The following is a 22791-nucleotide window of genomic DNA, read 5'->3' as shown; positions in this document are numbered from 1 at the left end:
CTCCTCCGCTCGCTCCCGTCCTAGCTCTGAGTGGAAAGTCTCACTGGAAATTTCCTGTAGGACAGAGGCCAGGTCCTGGCATTTCTGCTGGAGGAATGTTGGTTTATGGGGTGTGCAGGGAGCTCAGCATTGCTGTGTTTTCTTTTGGGTAGTGCTGCTGAGCTGAGCTGTCTGCTGTCTAAAAAATCCTGGGGTTGTTGAGGGAGTCATGGGGTGATGGCCACTGCACATCCCTCAGCATGGCCCTGGAGCTACCAGCTGTGGGGTTTGCCTACACGGAGGAGATGGCAGCAGATGGAACTCTGGGCTACTGCTGCAGCAGCCAGCTTGCGTCCTTGCAGTGCCTGTGCCCTCCTGCTCATGCCCTCTGTTTCCTGTACCAGGGAATAGAATTTATGGTCCACACCACCTCTAGTTCTCCCCTGCCTTTAGGCAGGATCAGTGGAGATTGGGATGAGCCAGCCCCAAAGGCTCTGGGGGAGCAGCAGGGACACTGAGTGTGTTGTGGCTGAGCTGTGCCAGAGGTGAGGAGGAGGGCTGGGTCTGAGGAGACATCCCCCATTCCTTTGACTGACAGACATGGATGATGCAAAGGGAATTTTACTCCTTTTTGCTTTCCCTTGAATCTGAGGAAGCTGAGGGATACAACACAGGGGCTCTGGGAAAATGCTGTAATTATGGGTAATCTGGTTTGTCTCTACCCTTTGGAAGTCAAATTCAGTGTATGAATTGACAATCTTGCAACTCTGACCTCCTTTCTTGAAGGTTTTCTGTACTGTTCTGTGCTCTTGTTACTCTCTTGAGGGATTCTCACAAGCATGAAATTTGGAGAATAACCTCCCTATTGGCCAGCTGGTGCTAGGCCAGTCATCATCTTTCATAGTCCTCTGGAGCCTACCTTGGATCCTATTTGCTTGGAAAGAGTCCCATTGCTTATAAATCAGCTGTATGGCAGAAATTCTGGAGTAGGGAGCATCGTTGTTGTTTGTGGTGATAGTAAGCTTGCAAAGCAGAGCAAGATGAAGAAACCAATCTAATATATCAATGTGTGACATCTGACAAGTTGTTTGTACTAGAGACAATGACATGTACAAACCAACTGAGAAAATAGCAGCTGTGATGTTGGAGAGTAAGCAATGGAAGTTTTGCTTTCTCAACCAGGAGTAGCTGCAAAGATACTCCTGCACTTTATATACATTGTTTTCTTTTGTGTAAGAAAGAGTTGAACAGGTCAAATGCCTGTACACACATTGGAGATAATGCTATTCTCATTAAATCTGTAATTTTCTTTCAGCAGCGCAAGCTGATCCGTCACCCAAACACAGATGTGAAAGGGTTGCTGATAGCCATAAAAGAAGGGCAAATTGACTATATCCATGAGTAAGAGATATTTCATTTTCTCTTTCTGCCTCACAGGAAGAATGCAAGCAAATCCTGGCCCGGCAGAAGTCCAGCTCCCAGTCGGATTCCCACGACGATGAGATCTCGCCGCCGCCCCCCAACCCGGTGGTGAAGGCGCGGCGCCGGCGAGGGGGGGTCAGTGCAGAGGTGTACACTGAGGAAGATGCTGTTTCCTACGTCAGAAAGGTAACCTGGCTCCACCTCTCTGCCTCTCAGATGTGCAAGGCAATCGAGTGACTCGTGTTTTGCCCCTAATTTGGACTCCTGGGCCAGCCTGGAGGTTCGTGTCCTCATGCTGCTGTGAGCAGGGCTGGCCGTCTTCACACTCAAGGTCTTTTTCTGTCTCCTTGACTGAGGATTTTCCCCATCAATGGGATTTCAGCATTCATTGTTCCCTCTTTTTTTGAGATGTGCTGCTCATCTGTTTCCCTGTCTAAGAGGGTCAGTAATTCTCAGCCATTTTCTTGATAGTGGCTTCAGCATCTTTGGAGTTTGATCAGAACCTCTTCATTGTTCCCTCTTTTTTTGAGATGTGCTGCTCATCTGTTTCCCTGTCTAAGAGGGTCAGTAATTCTCAGCCATTTTCTTGATAGTCACTTCTTGATAGTGGCTTCAGCATCTTCGGAGTTTGATCAGAACCTCTCGTTATTGCAAGACAGCTTTTCTATTGTTGCATTTCCTGTTTGTTTTTTGGTTTTTGTTTCCAAAAGTCAGTTCTACCTCAAGTTTTGTTTAATCTAAGTAATTTAGGTTTCCTAGACCACTCAGGAATGTATTTACCCTATTGATTAGGTACCACTTAATCCACTGAATTTTGGAAGTCTCTTGACCATACTTGGGTGATTTTGTGTGACCATTGTCTTTGAAGAAAAGCCAATCACAAATTAGATAATTTCTTCACTAGGAGCTCTGGTTTTTTGGGCTACTCTCTTTTTAACTGCCTCTTTTCACAAAAATATCTAGCTATGTTATATCTTTGATATCTCTTAATAACTCCGCTTTTTTTTTTTTTTTTTTTTTTTTTTTTTTTTTTTTTGACACTGGCTAAATCTTTCAAAGATTATTGAAAGAGAGACATTACAATAGCATATGTCATGTTTGTTTAGGGAGCCAGGCTGAAAATGTATTTCATAAGGTTGACAGATGCTACTAATGTGCTTTTGTGCACGCCTGGAGTAGCTTTAACTCAAAGTGCGTTTTCTTTATGGGAATGCATTTTGTCAGTCACTGTTTTTTGGCAGAATGCTTTTTGCCTTCACAGTCAGATGTGCTTTTGTCATCTGCTTATGATACAAGTTCACTGGCTGCTCTGGGGGTTTCTGTCCCAAGAAGAAAAGAATTAGGAGAGCCATTCATCCTAAAAACAAGTGTGTAAGAGTATTCCTGGGGCAGTTAAATAATGTTTGCAAATGTGTGGTAAATTTTAACAGCACTGTGGTCAAGCTATGAATGAATGCCCTGCACTGTTAAAAAACTTGTGTGATACTTCAGAAGCCACTTTAAAACACTTCTCTTTCTGTGCGCTTTGCAATATTCTCCTAAAAAACTTCCACAAAGAGATACCATTTGTTTCTGCTTATTATGGGTTCCATCTGACTCTTCTGAAAATCAAAGGAAACATCCCTTCCCACTCCCCTGAGCAATTCTTTTATGTTTATCATGGAACCTGAAGTAAACTTTGTTTTCTTCATTTCTCAACAGTGATGTCAGTGAGCCCTGACAGTAGCATGAGTAGGCAAGAACCAGAAGCAGCAATACAGATCATATTCTGTGTGTTCTTTGACTAGCCCTGTTATGATTTTAATTTCCTAGGAACTGACTGATCTTAAATAATAATAATTTAGGGGATAGTTTCTTGTACAGCTACAGATGCTGGAAGGAATACAGAACTAGCACTGGGAGGATTTGTGTCAGTGCTTTTTCTTCTGCCATAAGCAAATGAATCCCATGGTGAAACCCATGGATGTGTGATTTCTAGAACACAGAAATAAAAGGAGACACTGAAAGGACAAATTATGGAACAAATTTAAAAGAGTAAAAAGCAAGGCAAAGGTTGTGTTAGACTATTGCAAACAGATGGAATTTTAGATGGTAGTCAGGAAGAACCGCTGGCTTGAATTCAGGTGTTGGATAGAAACACATCTGGGTTATAAGCCAGTTTGAAGGATCCCTTGAAGGGGTGAGCTATAGCATGAGTAGTGCTAGAGGCAGTGAAATGAGTTATGTCCCTGGAGAGAAAATCAAAAGAGATTTAGCTTTGTGATTTGAGCAAGCACATGGCATGGTTTCATTCCGGGGAAGATCTCTGTGGAGGGTTAGTTCATCCTTGAACTAGAGAAAGCAATATTTGTCAACACATCTGACAACACAGTTAACAACTAACAGAACAGGAATCTTGCTCTAAAGAGGGTGATCAGCTTGAAGAGAACATCCAGTAATTATTTGGAAGAGTGATGTAAGAAATGGCCAAGTGATTCTTACCAGCATTTGGCTTTGGTCAGATGCCTGGTCACACCTAGAGAATCTCTCCTGTGTTTTCTGTGTCCCTGCCCCAACAAACCCACAAAGCCTTGTGACTTTCACTGCTGCAAATTTACACTGAGAAAGGCTAGTCAATGCTATTTCATAATCAGACAGAAAGGCTGGAGCTGTCTCAGTGATCTGATTATTTACCCTTTTGGCTCATCAGCAGTAAGCTGAGCTGGTGTATTCTTAATAGAGCAAGGGTTCAGGTCTGCAATTCAATCCAGTGCTCCTCTGATAGGGTAAAAACCAAGAATAAGATACTGGCTGAATTTAACACTGAGAAATTTAAGCTTTTAGATCAATTAGATCACGTTTCACTCTGATACAACCATGCAGTTTGTACATGTGTACTTCTCTAGACTTAATTGGAGTAATCTGATGACTGCAGCAGCCAATACAAGAGAGGTCTGAAGCCAGTTTAACTTTAGATCTTCACAGTGCAGCGTTTCCCTGTGAAATAAATCTTGATAATTCTTTGTGGAAACTGGTTCTACATCAGTTTTACCCTTTGAGACATCCTTCTTTTGGTTGGATGGGTATTCCTGCCTTTCCAGGATGAAGGAAGGAAAATACCTGTCCATCAACACATTTTTCCTTTTTTTCTTAAAGAAATGTTTCTATTTTCACAATTTTCACAATTGCTTCTGATATGGGTTGGAAGGAAGAGGAACATAAAATACATTTTCTTCAGTCCAAGATATTTGAAAGGAGACCACACAGCTGCCAATATCTCCTAATTATAGTATTTTATGGATACTCTTCTCTGCAGTCATCCCTGATCTTATATTTCCTTTCTGAGTGTCATTTTGAGAACAGAACTTCTTATCCTCACATTATCAAAACTGTAATTTATTACTTTCTTAGTGGCTTTATATTATAGCCTAATCCTGTCTCAGTGCCTGAAATCAAATTACACCCATTTTCTTGAACAGTGGAATTTTCTGTAGATGTCACAATTTGTGAGGAAATACAATCAGGCATGTAATTACCTTTCATTCTTTTCTCTACAGGTTATTCCAAAGGACTATAAAACCATGACTGCTCTGGCCAAGGCCATCTCCAAGAACGTGCTCTTTGCTCATCTTGATGACAATGAACGAAGGTACGAGGGGCTTTATGATTCAAGGGAATTCACAGCTTGCTGTGAGGACAAGAAATTAGATTAAATTTCATCTCAGGGTCCAGAACTGCTCCCAGTGATGCATTTGAGTCACACTAGATGCACCCTCAGACATGCTCATGGTATTATGACAGGGTGAAAAAGGACAAGAACAGGTTAGAGTGTATTCAGACATATTTAATGTTTTCAGAACAGATGAGCCTGATAAACTTTATTCTAGATAACTTAATTAGCTAAAGCAATCTCAGAAGCATTTGTCTTTACTTCTGAAACTCGGGCAAGACAGGTCAAGTGCTGAATAAGTGGGAAAGAAAAAGCATAATGTCTGTAAAGAGATAAAAGGGAATGACAGGTAAATTGTTTTGCTCTTGGTAAAACTGGAGCAAACAAATTATGTATAAGCACCTGAACGAGACCAAGGAGTTCAGTAACAGCCAGTGTGACTTTTAAAGACTTGAAAATGTCTTTCCAGAATTGATAGCAAGCTGTACAGCTGGGGGAGGCACAAAGGAGGTCAAACAGCTCAACTTCCAGTAATGGTTTTGACATTAATGTTTCTGATGGGTTCATAGAAAAACCCAGTGAAGTGTGTCTTTAGTGAAACCAGTGTGGAGTCTGTGCAGCACTGATGGAATTATACCAAACAGCAGGTATCACTGGTCCATCATTCCAGTGGAAAGGTATATTGGAGAGTTGTTCTGCTTTTCACCATGATTGTCATTCGTGGCATCAGTGGGACAGGTGATGAGTGTTGAATTTTTAGCTGACATGAAGATGGGAAGGGCTGCTAAAACACAGGGGGACAAGGGTAGCATTCAGAATTATGCTGACAGGTTGAAGGAATGTTCTAGTAAAAGCAGGATGGATTGACACTGAGCCAAGTGCACAGAAGTATTCCTTAGGCAGGAAAAGCACCTTTATGACTATAAGACAGTTTTGGTAGTACCTTGGAAAACTATGTGGAACTTATTGTACCTCATGGTCTGAATAATAATCACTAATGTTAAGCTTTTTTTTGAAAATACTAATGTTTTTCTGGGGTAACTAAACAGAACATGCAAGATGTCTCAGTGTTGGAAAGATTTCAGCTGGAACACAGTGTCCAGTTTGGGCACTGCACTTCAGGGAAAAACAGTTGGAGGAGATCCATGGAGCAGTGGTGGGAATGATCCAGACCTAGATAACATCACTTCTGAGGGGAGAATGGGATTGCTTGGCCTCCAGAATAAAAGCTGGGGCAGAGGGATGCAATAATAGCTTATAATTGCATGTGAATAATGCTATATGAGTGATAAACTGCTCTGTGGGCCAGAGGGTAAAGAAAAACAATTTTAAAGTGCAGTGGGAGAGAGTCAAGCCAGATCCAAGAGGAGGTCTCTGATTGCCTGGGTAGGTTGTGGAGTCTCCACCACTTGAGGCCAGGTTAGACTGTGGTCTGCCAGCAAGGACAAGATCAGCCCTGCCTGGCAGCAGGTGAGGCTCACTGAGGCCAGCAACTCCTCACCAACCCCACTTTTCTGTGCTCCCATGGTTAAAAAAGACAAAAAACTTTCTCTGCACTGGTGGTTTCAGTTCTGGCAGAACGTCAGCAGCACAGTCCCTCAGTGGGGCTACTCAAATGCTTGCAGTCAAAGCACATTCCAAGAGTGCAAATTTTGCTCCCTCTCACAGATGTTTACACAGTTTAATTACTTTGCAGTCTTAATGACATCATGTTAACATGCAGATTTCTGGAGTAATTAGAAGAGGATGAAGTTTGCACATTTCTTCTAGCATTTTCACCCAGAGGAGAACTCTTGTACAGAACTGCTGTAAATCCTGATTATACTGTCAGCATGCTGATGTGACAGGCACTGAAAGGATAGGTTTTTGGGCTGGAAAAAAGGACATTTCAGTAATTCGTTATCAAAATAGGGTGAGAGACAAAGTCTGAAGGACAAGTGCTTTATCTTACACTGTGCTGATTGCACATCATGATCATGGTCTCTCCTGTCTGTTCCCTGCGTCCCATTTTCCTCTGTTCTGTCATGGATTTATGTTAGGAGTGAAGAGACCAGCACAGGCTCCCCTGTGGGTGCTGCAGGTGCATTCTGGACTCTTTGCTTTTGCAAACTAAAGCTTGGCCAGGTGTATTCTGCCTCTGCTGTCAAAAGATTCAGGAGCTCCTGGGCTGTGCACTGGAGCATGGCCTGGTACAGAGCATTCCCTGCTCAGGGATGAGTCCAGAGGCCTCGTGTGAGCCTCGTGATGAGCACAGCAGGGCACAGCTGACATCAGGAAAAAGAAAAGGAGCTCACAGAAGGATGCATATTCTGCTCTGCAGACAAGATTGAAATGAAGGAATAAATTGGCATCATGCTCTTACCCTTGTCTGGTTGCGTTTGTCAAATGTGGAGAAGTCAGCAAGTCAGAGCATACCATTGCCATCACTTCCAGTCTGCATCTTCTTAATGTAAATATGTAGCTCAGTGAAGTAAGTGGTAAAATGCTTCATTTGGGCTCTTGGAGTGGTAGAAAGCTGGGTAAGGTTATTTTCTGTGCTGCAGTGGTGATGTTTATTGGCTTGTGTTTGTTTTCCTCAGTGCTTTCTACACTGAAGATATTATCATTGTTTTATGTAATTTCATGTTTGACCAAAATGTAGGAGGTGTTCAGGTGGGGGAAGGCTGGACTAGCAATTTCTCATTTACATGGATGACTCTTACATTTTTTCTTTCTTCAAAAAGATATTTGCGTTAGCCTGCTCTGACTTGTGTTGCACTTGCTGCTTGGCAGCTGCGAAACTTAAGCCTTATTTATAAAGGCAGAGTGTAGCATATAATCTCTGTGTCAGATATTCCATATGAAGGGCTGGTTGCATGAGAAATCATGCTGAAGTTAAGGTAAACAAGTATCTTTTTGCACTGGTGTTGGAAATACTTTTCTTCAAGTCTTATTTTAGATCACGTATTTCCCTGTGCCATGCTTCAGACAGTTCTGCCTTCCATGTCCTACACACACAGAGTCTCTGGTGTAAAATTATACTGAAAAGTGCAAGGAAAGGGAAATGTAACTGCAGCAGTACCAAAAGCAGCAGAGCTAGTTATCAGCAACTTCTGCCAAGATGTTCAAGAGCTGCTAACATTGCAGAGAGCAGTGCAGCTCTGTGCAGTGACGCGGCACGCCGCTGTTTTCTCGTGGGACTTGGTTAAACTCTGGAGGCAGGTCCTGGTTCTCTCAAAGCCAGTGCCAAAATGCCCATTATCTGAAGTGGGAGTGTGGTTTTAGCCGTGAGGAGCTGCTGCTTATTTGAATTTGGTTTGTCTTGAGGGGAATTTCCTTGCTGATCTTATCCCTTCTGGCTCTAAGGCGATCTCACGATTCAGAGCCACTCTGAAGATGATTTAGGGTTTGCACCAGCATCCCCCCTTCTTTTGGCCAGTGCTGCCTGGGAGTTTTGCACGTGGGGGAGGCTGGTGGGGACAGTGCTGTGCCTCTTCTCTGTGCTCTGCCTCTGCAGCCACGGAAGGATTCCTGTCTGTGCACAGATAGAATTACACCCATAACTTGGCAGCGTTCTATTTCCTCTCCCCCTCCTGGATATCCAGCAGATTAATGTCCTCCAAGGCCTCCTAGTTGTGAAATGGTGTATAAAGTCAAAATTGGTGACAAGGGGCCAGTCTGAGTGACCTTTTTCTGACCTCTTCTGATTAATCTCTTCTAAGCCAGCAGTGTAGCTATGAAGATTTTTTGTTGTTCATCACGTAGTGCTGGAATACAAGCACACCCACTTGGCTCTGCCATGATGTAAAGGAGATGTTGAATTGTAAAGGAGAATCAAGAGGAAGAAATTATTCATTTTGCTTCTGTGGATAAAAATAAAAAGTCACTTTTCATCATTTCATTGACAGGATGTTGTGTCTCTACTGGACAGGGGCAGTGGGGAAGTTCAGAGGTGAGCTGCTGTGGGAATGGAGGCTGGACCCAAAGCTGATGATTGCCAAGGAGGAGAAGGAAATATAACTGAAATAACCAGCAGGGGAGAGAGCAGGGCTGAGAGCAGCAGGAGTGTCACTCCTGCTTCCAGGATGTCACCAGTGCCAGTCTGCTCTGCTGAGTCATGAGCCACATCTGTCAGTCCCTGTGCAGAGCCTCAGTGGCCTCCTGACCACATAAAAGGAAAGGTTAAATGTTCACCACATCTGTGTGTAAATGCTATGTCACACTTGTTCATCAAGGAGTAAAGAGAGTGGATCAATGTTTAGCTAATGTAATTTTTGGAAGCATTTGTTACTAATGTACTGCCTTACAGGCATCTGTAAGGCTTGCAACAGCTTTCAGAATATTTTGGTGTATTTTATTACTTGCATTATTAATAAATTGGTTTATTTGAGCAGTATAATGATGTGAAACAGCTTTCAAAGCAAAGGACACAAAATGGTATTTAATGGTTTTACTAAAATGTTGAGCTCTTTTGAAGACACAAAAAAAGCACCAAAAAATGAACTTGAAGGCTGTATTTCAGCAGTACACAGCGTTATATTTACTTTTGTGTGTTTCCTGTGTGGCTAAGGTGGGAGGATAAAGAGCATTTTTTAATACCTGTGCTTGTTGGGACCAAGATGTAAAGATGAACATTGGCACTTTGCAGACCAGGTTCCTGAGCCTTACCTTACCATTTTTGTTGTTCTCACCTCTCCCCAGTTGCTCCATGTCTTGCTTGTTTATTTAAATTTTTCACAGCAATGGGATATTTTTGAGTCCTGTTTAGGATGTGAGACTGTAATCAGTGGTTTCTTTCCTGCAAAAGTGCTACTTTGGCCATGAATTTTCACCATGTATTTAAGCTGTTGGTCACCCCTCCCTTAATGTTCTTAGCTGTTGTGTCTTTACTTTCAGTATATCTATTTTCTCAGACTATTTCTTCAATTTGTAATCATTTACATCTTAAAGTTTTTTGAAGTGCCTGCAGCTCTTTTGCAGCAAGGTATTGTTTTCAAATTCAGAAAACACACTTTTCATCTGGGTTACTGATGACTTGGGGTTTCTTTCAATACAGGCATAAATTATCATGACAAAAGTGGCTTTCCATAGCTAACAAGTGAATTTTAGTTGTTCTCCTGTTGATCTCATATTGAAATCTTCTTGAAACTTGTGGTGATTAGTGAATTTCAAGGACATTATTATTGCCATGAGCTTTATTCACTTCTGCATAATACCATGTTTTATTAAAGCTCTGGCTGCAGGCCAGCTGGAAAGCCTCATACATGTGGAGGAAACCTAAGAAGGCACCATTCAGGAGCAAGAGATTTTAGAAACAGGATGCCACAGCTATGACATATTCATTACACATCCTGTGTTTGCCTTGCATTTGTAACTTAAGTCTTTTGTCAAAAAACAAACACAGATTTAGCTTCTGCCTGTGCTTCATATATGCCTACAGTGTGCAGAGCAGTGCAAGAAAAATTCCACCTTAGACAGAAAACTCAGGTTATGGTTCCACCATTGATTTAAGCTGAATTCCGAGCTGTACCAAAGGATGAAGTAACAGTGAGTGCCAGACCTTGGTTGCATGTTCCTGCTGCTCTCATGGCCAGGTGAGCCAGGGCAGCTCTCTGGAAGGTGATCCTCCCTGCTGGGTTATTTTCAGCCAGAGCAGGTCCTTCCTTTCACCCTGTGCCTGGCTGCCAGGATGCTTTGGCAAGGGGAAGGATGGAGTGGGCAGGGCAGGATCTCCCCTAGTGGCAGCAGCAGGGGCCCAAATCAAACTAAGGGCTGGCAAAACTGCTCCTTAATTTCCATTCTAGTCCCTGGACAAGGCTAAGGATGGAAATAGATGTGTGGATACGTCTTTAATAAGCCTTGCCAAGAATACCCAAGATCTTGAGCTAAACCACTGGGAAGATGAGGGATGAAAAGAAAGAATAAGAGATGAGAGAGAAATTGCACAGTGAGGCATGGCAGTGGGGGCTGAAGGGCTTTGCTGATCCATAACATGGCTTCCTTCAGTTACATTAAAATTTTTTTGGTGACCAGAGTTAGATCCTTCACCCTCCTTTTTGGAGGTAGCAGAAGAGAGAGAGGAGATGCAGCATGATCCCAGTGTTGTGGAGATGCATCCCATGAGGGTTTGTAAAGGTGTGAATGCCCCACCTGTGCTGGAACTTCAGGAGATTGCCAGCAGACAGTGGTGGCTTGGGGGCAGAGGAAGTGTGAATATATATTCAGGATATATTGTGCATGTGTAACAGGTCTGGCACTGAAGGAACTGGTGCAAATCTCCTCACTGTGTGGGAGATTTTTTCCTGCTCATCAGTGGTACTGGATGATTGGCCTGTCCTGTGAATTCTAGTAGTAAACAACCAAAACGAGGAAACTCAGATTTACCAAGGCACGCTAAACAAAGCTTTTATGCTTTGAGTAACATCAAGCTATTTTCCAGGTAAACTGCCTTGCAATCCATCTTTTCTTTGTGCCTTTTGTGCCTTGTTTAAGGCCTTGATTCCTCATGGTGTTTAAAAGTGTGTTTAACTGTGAGTTGTTCCATTGGCTGGCTGTGGATGTCAAAGGAACTATTCATGTATTTAAGTGGAAGCACACTCAGTCTTGCTGAATTGGAGTTTGCCAATGAGGAATACTACTTAAACTAGAAAAAATTACAGATTTTGGAGACAAGAATCATCTGGCAGCAGAGATGGAAATGAAACCAGGTAGAGTTGCCCAGCCGTTTGGAAAATAAATGATCCAATTCTCCATTGAAGGATTAGCTGTGAATTTAGCACTGACTTTATTTTCCAGTACATCCATCTCATTTGTCCAAGAATTATTGTCTTTAATTACCATTGTGGTGCCTGCAGGCAGCAGTCTTTAAATTAGTTCTGCAAAGTTGTGCTCTCAGCAGTCACCCAGAGATTTTATCTGCTTTGGTACCAATCCCCTTACAACAGCCTGACAGCATCAGCAGAATGCACTTTTTGTGATGTCAGGATTTGGCCTGGTAGGTAAGCTACTCTCTTAAACAAAACTAAAAGCACACACATTTGGTATTTATGGATATTTTTATCTCGAGAAACAAATACTGTCAGTTTGTAGCTTTTTAGGGGTTGTGATTCACCCTCAGTGTTTTGTTAGACAGTTTATATTCTTCATCACAAATGCTGGCGGCGCCATGCCTAATGGGGGTTATTTTTAATTCTGCATAAAGCACTGGTTTACATATGGGCAGTATGTCACCCATTCTGAAAACCAGAGTTAAAGCAGAGAAGTTATTTACATAAATCCGTTTTAGATCTTGAAAAAAATAGCCTGAGGCAAATAGTATTCATGCATGCTCGTGAAACAATCTTGAGTCTAAACTTATCTCTCTATATATAAAACAGAAAAATTATGACTACTGCTGAATATAACAGGCCTTGTAAAATTTTTCTACCACTGCAGTATACATGACTGTGCCTTTGTGTGCTTCTTTACACAACAATTAGCTGGCAGTGGCTCTGCAAATACATTACTCAATGCTAAGGCTTTCCAGAATCAAACACAAAGGTTAAATAAAAGAACGTCCACTCTTCTCAGCAAGTCTTTGTCTTCTGCATCAGAGCAGCTGGGAGCAGTAATTTGTCTTTGTGCAGGGATGAACGAGGGTTTATTTCAACTACAGCTCTTTAAAATGCTGCTTCCTTTCTTTCAGCCCCCAGAAGGGTTGGTAACCTGTCACCAGTTACTGCTGCTCTCTGACTCTTCCTGATTCTGCAGCCTTGGGCTGTGAGAGCTTGCTGCCTTCAGGAGGGATGTGACTGCTCCTGGAGGATCAGCTCTGTGATTCAGTTGCTTTGTTATGCATTTAGAGGAGGGTGTTCAAAGAGCTTAAAGGACCTGGATGTTCCCACTGATTGATATATAGTGGGAAGTGAATGTTTAACTCCTGTGAGGTTCTCTTGAAAATCCCCATTGAAAATCCCCACCTTGCATTCTGAGTGGTTAGACCTGTGTGTTTCCATGATGAGGCGATCTGCTTAGTAACACCGTGTTTGGAAAGGCAGGAACTGCCCTTCAAACAAAACAAAAAAAAAATTCCTATAATAGTGCAAGATTTAATAGTGGGATTTTTCTTCTGTATAGGAGAGAATTCAACTCAACAACCAGATGAAATTTCTCTGTCATTCCGGTGCACTTAATGGGAATACCAAGTGTAAGTTATTTGACTGTTAGGCTGCTAACTCACTTTTAATGAAAAAAAAACCCCGGACAAACCCAAACAATGATTTAGTTCTTGTTTTACAAGTTCCTTAGTAAAGACTTTGACCTGAAGTACATCGCGTCTTGTGAGGTAACAGCTGGTCTATCATTGTTTTCAGAAAAAAGTAACAGTTGCTAAGATTTGGAGAAACAAAGATGGTCTTTGAATCAACTGGAACAGCTGTAAGAGACTGACACACCATGCACTGTCAGCTGCTAAATTCAGATATTCAGACTGCCCGAAACGGGATACTTTAACCCTTGGGCACCACCACATTCCTTTTCTCTCTCTTTTTCTTTTTTCAAAAAAAGCAGATAAAGAATTTGGGTTTTCAATCTGCTTTTTGCTTTCAGAAATTAAAAAACAAAACAAAACAAAATCCCCCAAACGATCACTTTCTTTGTAGGGAGGTTGTCTTTTTTGTGTTTATTCAAGTTCTGATTTATAAATCATCCAAGGACATGCTTGTTGACAGCTGAAATTTGCATTAGAAAAGTATAATGTGCTTCTCTGTGTGGTGCATTAAAATGAAAATATAACAGTGCATATCCAAAAACCAGCATCAGATGCTATTTTAAGGCACTCAGCATCTTCCCAGTTTTGTATGTGGAGACTGTATTTAGTTAATTGAAGCAGAATGAAGGTGAATTTATCATAACTGGGAGGGAAAGGTAAGTGATAGCAACAACCTCTTTAAAAGACACATGTTAGATCCATGTGAAATCCAAAAGCTGGTGGCTGAAGTTGGGCACATCCAGACTGGAAAAGTTTAGTTTCTCTTTTTAGAGCAATCAGGGAACTGATCCATAATTTAAATTAGCTTGGGATGTGGCAGATTTTTCCATTGCTTGAAACCTTCAGATCAAACTTGGCACTCTGCTCTTGCTGGTCCTCTCAGTACATTCTCAACTGCTCCAGAATATTGTGAGGGTTTGTTTTTGTTGGTTTGGTTTTTTTTTTCCCAAAGATGGCAAAATGTGATGACATGAAAATTTATTTCACTTAAAGAAAAGTCAGCAGCCATCTCTTGCTAACAAAACACTTGTATGACATCGGTCCTCCTGAAAGCCAAGCTTACAACGTGGAGCCCAGCTGACTTTTGGATGTCTGAAACAGGCACACACTGGGACTCTTGCTAGGCTATTGTTTCAGCTCACTTACAAAGGATGGGGTTTTCTTTAGGAGCCTCTGAGGTTCTGTGGCTGGTGCTGATGCTGTCAGGGAGGCTGTGCACAGCGTGGCTCCTCGTGTTGCTGATGGAGAGGGTGAAGCACCCAGAGCTGCTCTGGTGAGGAGCTCTGCTGCCCAGGCCAAGAGTGCAGTGCTCAGCACTGAACACTCTCTTTTCTTGCCCAAACAGCCATACTGGCTCAAGCTTCTTCCTAAGACATTTTCTTCAGTATTTCCCAGCTTGACTTCTTCCAAAAACTCTTCCTGATCTAACCTATCTCCTCCATGTGTCCTGCACTCCTAAGTCCTGATCCTGCACCATCTGAATAACTAAAAGATTGGCAATTATCATCACTGTTTGCAGGATCAGGCTTAGTTTATTCTGTTTGTAGATAAAACCATGTGAAAAAAAGTAGATTTGCACCCTGACCCCAGAGGATTTGAAATTTTGAAACTTTGCTCCTGTGAGTGAATGTCCTAGAATAAAGGTTGAGACATGAATTGAGTAATTTTCCAGATGTGATAATTGAGGTAAGCAGAATAAACTGCCCAGTCTGGAGCTTTAATTCTAATCAATAGGAAAACACTTGGTAGTCTGTTACATATTTACAGTTACTACAAGGTCCACATAAAGGCTAGACCTGCTGACATCCCTCTCTCCATTTGCAGTGAAAGACCAAGTCTGCTGTCATTAAGCCAAATTCCAGCTCTGTTTTCCACATCTCTGTATTTTTCATGTCTGATAGTCTGAGAGATCTATTTGTTGTGAAAGTCAGGGAGAAACAAGAGAAACAAACCAGCAGATTTACATATATTCTGAATTTAATTTCTTCTTATATTATTCATTGTTGAAAAGATTTTAAAGGAGATTTTGCTGCTACCTTTGGATTGCTTGCTTTTCTTTTCCGTAACAGAGGCACATCATTATTCTATGAGGTGAATGGGAATTACTTGTCAGTATCCAGAAATAGACTTTGGCCTTTTGACATCCTAATAATTCCCAGAACAGCCAACTGAACCTTCACCATGATAGACTGGATTTGCTATATTAAAATATTGTAGCAGTGCCCTGATTTCAAGTCCTGACAGTTTAATCACTGCAGTTGACCCATGTTCCTCATAGAGCTGCTTTCTGCAATGTGGTTACAACATCCATGCAGATTTTCCTTTGCTTTTAGAAACTTGGTTTAAAATAAAACTTCGCTTGTTTCGTCCAAGTTTACCTGCTGTTCTTTAATGCTATGAAATGTGTCATATTTCTTCTCTTATTTATTAAATCCTGTGCTTTGACTAGAGCTTATTTCCAAGAATATTAAATTATTGTTCTATTATTAGAGCACAAGGTTTGATTCCTTGACAGGTTGACAAGAGCTCTGGAACACTTTGCAGGAGCAGCCCTTCCTAATCAAAACTGTCCTCAGCAGCATCAGTCAGCTTACCCTGGTACCAAAATACAGTTGAAATGGAGCTGCTCAGTTGCTCCAGCAGGGTGTTGTGGAATCTGGGACTTAATTCTCTCTTTTTCACAGTCACTCCACCCTCTACCCTGACAGTGACATTCAGAGCAGCAGCCACCAATGCTCTGCAGTGCCTGATCCCCTGCACGTCCTGGCTGAGCTGCTCAGACTTTCCAACATCTGTCAGGTTTCTTGGCCATCAAACACCACATCAGTACAGGCTCATGGCCATGTGTCTCCTGCCATTTGCTAGCAATAAGCAGATTGCACTTAGACTACAAAGACAATAAACCTGCTAATTTGCTGCACCTTGCAATCTTACTTGTACTGCAGGTTTATTTTTCTCAGCCTGCTGGGTGCTTCCATTTACTGTGCTCTTTGGATCCTTGGCTTCTTTCCTCTTCTGGTTTAGGATTTTAACCAAGCATTCAAGATCACTTTAACATGCTCAATTTGGCTCTTTTTAATTACCTAAGCTGTGTGTCATTGTGTCAGAAGATTTAGATTTCTTTTGCAGCAATTTGCTGTGAAAACAGTTACCTTACAAATACAGTTATTTGTGTCTGTGAACTACGTGCTTTTAGAATAGTTTCATTTTCAAAGGATGCTTTCATGGAAAACAAGGTGAAATTATGTGGGAACAATGGAGATTCTGCATACAATTCTCATAGGTAGTTCCTTTCTTCCTTCCAAGGCTTAGTGTTACAAATCAGATTTGAGCACCAGAGATACAGGAAAAAAAACCAAAAAAACCCCCCAGATTGATGTTGTATCCAGACTCCAGAACCATGTTCTGAAAGCCCACAGGTGAGCTGATGAGCAATTCATGTGAAGGTTACACAGAGCTTATTTCTGAACGGTTTCTCCACATTTCTTGTTTATCTGTTGTATTTGTTTGGTTGCTTTGTCCCAGTGCCGTAGTGACACCCTCTGGCAATGGCAGGATAGTTTCCTTGCCATTAGGGAGCTCTTCAGCAGCAATCAGTGAGCAACCTCATGGGAAAGGCATTGGTGTGCCCTCTCCTTCCTTCCCTCAGAGCTGCTTTGGCTCAAGACTGAAATTCCCACATGTAAAGTTAAAGTTGGCACTGTACATGATGGCTAATTGATACAAAATTCAAGTACCATGCAATAAATAGGGTTGGACATTTTGTTCTGGTGAGCTGGACCTTTCTTCTGGTGAGCAGCTTGAAAAGTTTCCCCGTTGTGCTTAAAATTAATTTGTTTACATCAACTCTAAAGCACACTCTTCTCTTCTGGAGCACAGGCTCTGAGCAAAGCCTTACCAATGCTCTGGCTGTGGTGTGGCTCTCACCAGAGCTGAGAAGACTCACTGATCCCTTCTACTGGGAAATAACACACATTTTTAAAGATGGAAAGGCTGCTGGGAGTTGTCTACCCACTGTAAATTTTGTAGATTGCATTGGTAATGCTTTTATTTGTGCTGTCTTACATGATGGGTCACAAAATGCAAACTTCCTGCAGCTGACATTTTTCCAGGCAGTAAAAAGAAAAACCAGGGAGCTTTTGAGGCAGTTGGAGCAGCAAAGTGGGGTGGATGAGGCTTGGAGAAAGGCATTAAGGTGCCTAAGTTGTATTAAAATCAAGGTGTTGGAAAATACTTCATGTTTTTTGCCATATCTAGGTCTGTGTCTCGTTTTGATAAGCAGCCTTGTGCGTGCCTGCAGAGCCAGCTGGTGATACAGAATTATGAGTTGGGGCAGAGCAATTGCCTGGCTGTGCCAGGTCCCTCCCTGGGCCTCTCAGCAACCTGAATTAGCCCAGATACAGAAGTTTGTGCTGCTGGGCTCCAGCACAGTTCAGGAGTTATTAGAAAGACCTCCTTGGATAAACGAGGAGTGGAGGTTCTGAGATGAAAACCTTTGATTGATCCCACAGGGAGTTGTATTGACCTGCTTGGAGTGAGCCCTCTCCAGTCCCCTGGCAGCATCTGAGCTGTCCTGGATGGATTCTGGGGACTCTGGGCTGGGACACGGGGACTGCTCAGCACCGGGATGAAATGTGAAGGTCTGGCTCAGCTTCTGAGAGCAGCCGTGGTTGTCTCTGCCACCTGGGGTCACTGTGATCAAGGTTATTAAAAACGGGAGGTATGAAGTAACAAAGAAAATAGAAGCAGTAAAAAACATGCTTCCCAACCGTAACCCCTGGAGGCTAAAATTGAGATTACCACAAGTATACAAATTAGTTGAAATTTTTATTGTGTGTGAGAAAAAGAAGCCCTATACTTCAGTGTGTAAACAACTCTACTTCAGCAGGTCAGGGAATTCTATAAAGCAAGACATGGGCCATCACAAGAAAAATGTTTCCTCTTGTACACTTTTCTTGTTGCATTTTGTCTCTTCTACCTGTTGGCTCTTACAGTGTGTTACAACTGACTTTGAAGGTCCTTGGAGCTGTGTAGTTTTGTGGCTGAGAAATCTTCCGTGGTCTTGATGCTGATCTGGGTTAATCCTGGAACTGCCTCAGAATCTCGGTGGCTGTTCCTGTTATTTACACATGTGAGATTATAGGGACTCTAATAGATATTTTAAATCTGTGCCTATCTTACAGAATTTCTCAAGTGTGCTATTAATGAAACCTTTGTCTCAGCTAACCCCCCATGATATATTATGTCCCAGCAGTACTTCTTAAAAGCACTTTGGCCAAATTTTCAAGCTGGCTAGGCTTACAGTTGTCAAAATATGTATTTATGTTAAAACTCCCCCAAACGCTGTGGGGATGTAAATCTTTCTGTGGAGGTGCTGCCTTGTGAGAGAGGAAGGGCTGTTTGTGCACTGGCAGAAGAGGAAAGCCCAGATGATGCACATTCAACCTCCAAAGCCATCTCTTGTCAGAGCAGCACGGCAGTGTGGGAGCTGCTCAAAGCTGGGCATCCCTGCTGCTCTCTGAGCCGTCTCTAACACAGCTGCAAAATTGCTGCCTTGTGTTGTGAAAGTCTAAGCTAAAGCAGAAAGGCACAGAAACCCTTTTTACACTCTCCTCTGTTCACAAATCCTTTTATAAAGGCCTGTAGGTACCCAGAGAACAGACTTGTACTGCTGTACCTGCAGTGGCCACCACTGGAGCTGAAGGAGTTAATGCACATCTGTGTACTGCACCTTTTAGCTAAATATTGCTGGAACTTCTAGACAACGGGGCTGCACAAGACATTGCATGGAATTCAGTCTTTTCTTTAGGAAGAAAAATTGGTAAATCATTTTTTAACCTTTTTTTGTCCTTACTAAATGAAAAGTGTATCATAGCATCACAGAATGGTTTAGGTTGGAAGGGACCTTAAATATAATTTTGTTCCAAACCCCCTGCCACAGCCAGGGACACCTTCCTGTGTCCAAGCTCCATCCAACCTGGCCTTGGACACTTCCAGGGATGGGGCAGCCACAGCTTCCCTGGGCACCCTGTGCCAGGGCCTCAAAACCCTCATAGAAAAGAATTCCTGTATAATTTCCTTATAATGTGTGTAATTTTCTTAATGCTTTTGTTGACATATCTGTGCATTTGATTAGATAAGAAATACTTCAGTTACAGGTATAGTTGAAGCAGAACAGGGTGGAAAACAGTAGCAGTGTTCATAGTAGTGTTCCTTCACAGCTCTTTGCAAGTGGAAAACATCCTTTCCTTGCAATACTGGAGGGTTGTATAGTCAGAACTGCCCTACTCCTGTGCCTTTTCAAATGAACTTTGCATCACTGGCACCACCTCTAAATAAAACTACTCAGCATCTTTTGTAGTTACACGATATTCAAAGCATCTCTCAGAACCACATTTTAGTGCTATTATAATCAGTGTTCTTTGGAGTAATTAATTATGTATCCCATCACGAGGTCAGAATCAGAACATTATGTTTTCATCTCTTATAGTGAGATAGCTCCTCGTACAGGCTATCATGCCGCTGTACACATAATTAGTGCTATATGAAGAATATAAATTAACATGTTAGTTTCGATGGGAATGTTGATGAGGTTGGAAAGGCGTCATTAATACGCTCCATAGTGCAAAATAATACTTCTGATTTTAGCTTCCTTTGCTTTTCCTTTCAACTAGTTAAGCTAAAAATACCGCACAGCTGCTTTCCCTTTACACATGTGGAGATGTGTGGAATGTGAAGTAAGGAAGAGAATTGCAGCCCTTTGGGTGAGAAAACACGAGGCTCGGTGCTGAGGCGCCGGGCTGTGCCTCTCGGGGAGCACAGGGGGGCTCAGGGCACACTGTGGCTGCAGGGATGGAGGGGCTGCTCCTGCTGGGACAGCTTCACTGGGGGGCTGACAGCAGGCTGGGCTCTGTCCTGGCTGGTTGGGGTCCAGGTGAGTCCTGGCTCCTGGTGCAGATGCCACTGCAGTTCCTTCTCTAAGGCCTGAGTGGTTCCAAGCGCTGTGGAGCTCGAGCAGTGCCTCAGATGCTCAGGGTCAGCCCACAGTTAATGGGTCAGATTTAGGCAGAGGCAGAAGATCCTTATGGATCTAAATCAATACTTATCAATGACATCTAACTCTGCCAGCTCTCAGGGCAATGGGGAATCCAGCCGCAGGATCTGATCTGCAGCTTGATAAAAACTCTGAGCAGGAGAAAGGATGAATGGCAGCAAAAAGCAAACCGTGGAAAGCTTTGTGAAGTATATTGTTTTAATATTACTTGGCTCTTAAAAGGTGCTCTTTGCCTGTTGTGCTCTGGGCTTTTTGTTAAGAAGGATAAGCAACCATTATCCATGCTGAACACTTTTTGGATATCCTTTGCTATTGTGGCTGATGAACAAAATTACAAAGTGAGTATCTAATCCCAAAAGTTGATCTCTGCAAACAAACTTTTATAAACTGGAGGAGCTCCGTGGACGTCAGCGGGAGCTGCTACAGGAAGGAGGATTAATCAGTATTAAATTGGTGGCCAAAGTAAAGGAGCTGTCGACAGGGAGCAAAGCAACAGAAAATATTGGTAGGGGAGAATTAAATTGTGCTATTAGATGGCTCTTTTGTGGAACTAAATCAGAAAATTGCTAATTAGTTTTTACAAATTCTGGGAGTTGTTCAAAATTGGCTGCCTTTCATTTTTACTAGAAGTTTCACATTAAGTAGATTTCTAATGTGATTGAATTAATGTTTTCCCATTACTGGAGTCTTCTTTTTCCTTTCCTTATTTTTATTGTTTTAAAATTCAGGGTTATAATATTGTATCAATACAACCTTGCATAGATTGCAAGTGTATAACTTTAAGCCCAGAAATTTTCCTAACAGTTATTTTTGAAAATTTCCATATCTCCTTTTAGTTTTCTTGGTGTTTTTTAGTTCATTGCTCCCAGATTCAGCCTCTTGGTAGTGACCCAGCTTTCCAGCCACAGAGGCATGAAAAATCAGCATAATTAAAAATCATATATTAAAGCAACTTTATAACAGTTTTCTTTTCTGAAATGCAAATGAGAGATAAGAGAAGACTCACCCGTGTTTGCTCTGTGTCTTGCTTGACAAAAATCCATCTTTTGCACTTGGAGACGTGGTGCTGGTAGGATATTGCAGTCATTTTTATTGAAAACTCAGGGTTTAACTCAGACAATGCTCTTCGTTCCTGACTCACAATGCTGATTATAATTTCTGGTCAACTTTTATTCTCTTCCTATCTCTATTGCCATGGAATTCACAGTGATACCACTCTGCCTTTTTCTCTTAAATCCATTGGGTTTACATTCTGGTAATTTTCCACTTTTCTTCTCTTCCGGGCCCTCGGTGCATTGCCTCACAGCTCTCTTCCACTTTGCAGTTTCTGATTTATTTCTGGCATCTGTTCAATTTCAGAAAAAAAAAAAAATCTAGCCCGTGAGTCTTGAAAGGAAATATAAATTCCATTTTTATCAACATTTGTCAATTAAAATCCAATACTGCAAAGCCTGTTTATAAATAACTTGACTATTCCAAATTTATGTTGATAATACCTCACACCATTCATGCCTTATATATAACACTTTCATATGGCAGATGAGGAGAGGTGTTTCTGTGAGACTATATAAATTTACAAGTACAGAAATAAAATCCATTGACTACACCCCAGTGTCACACTTGCTGTGTGTACGTTCACGCTCACACACTTGTGCATCTAAGTTGCTTTGAAAGATGAACTTGTATGTGATTATCTGGTAAGATATAAAACTGAAGCCTGAAATCTGATCTCTTGAGCTTTGGTTAAGGGCCAGATTCTGGAAAATTATTTGAGTTCCCATTCAGGCAAAATCCCCCGAATATGTTTTTCTGGCAGTATTTTTGAGAACAGCTGATCTTTTCACATTTTTTCCATTTGGGTTAGAAATCTTAAGAGAGTAACCAAGATGCCACTGAAATACTGATGTTTGCTCACTGGAAGGAAAGTGCAGCCCATATACATGGAGCCATAATTCTGGCATTTTCCTCTGGTGTGTTTCAAAGCTCTAGATGATAGATAATGACATTAAGGAGAGAGAGTTGAAGTTAATTGCAAAGCATTGCTTATTAGGTTTGAAAGAGATATAATCACAGGGCATTCTAATTCCTTAAGACACTGATTAATATAACAGCTACAGAGAAAAAACTGGCAGGGAATACGTTTCTAGGGAGTTTGCAGGATTGCTGGTTTATGCATTTTCTTTTACAGCCTACACAGTTGGAGATAATTCAGAATCTTACTGTTTAAGAGTAAGCCAAGTATCTAAAATCTTGTGACCATATTTAGGGATGGATGAAATGTTTTTGTTAAAATAGCTCACACTCCCTCACACATGCCCGTATTTCTGTCCGGCCTTCGGGCCGGTGAAAGGAAGAAACAGGAGACCTCAGAGATTTCCTCTGCCTTTCTTGTGATCCATCAGCTGGGTGTTAATGATCTCACACTGCTTATTCCAGTACCCAAACATCTGCCTTCCCTCT

At 41.9% G+C, this 22791-nt stretch overlaps 1 protein-coding gene across 2 annotated transcripts in view; it reads left to right on the top strand.

The window, feature by feature from the left end:
• PRKAR1B (protein kinase cAMP-dependent type I regulatory subunit beta) overlaps nt 1-22791 on the top strand; it is a 92185-nt gene that overhangs the window by 9453 nt on the left and 59941 nt on the right. For both annotated transcript variants that reach the window (XM_041401753.1, XM_041401752.1), the window contains exons 3-4: nt 1417-1587; nt 4938-5029. In XM_041401753.1, coding sequence (XP_041257687.1) covers nt 1417-1587; nt 4938-5029 — 263 coding nt within the window. The remainder of the gene's footprint in view (nt 1-1416; nt 1588-4937; nt 5030-22791) is intronic.

This window comes from Onychostruthus taczanowskii, unplaced genomic scaffold (genome assembly GCF_017590055.1).
Source record: "Onychostruthus taczanowskii isolate IOZ18803 unplaced genomic scaffold, ASM1759005v1 scaffold19, whole genome shotgun sequence".
NCBI lineage: Eukaryota > Metazoa > Chordata > Aves > Passeriformes > Passeridae > Onychostruthus > Onychostruthus taczanowskii.
Note: the sequence above shows the minus strand (reverse complement) of the source record. Positions and strands in the feature narration are given on the sequence as shown.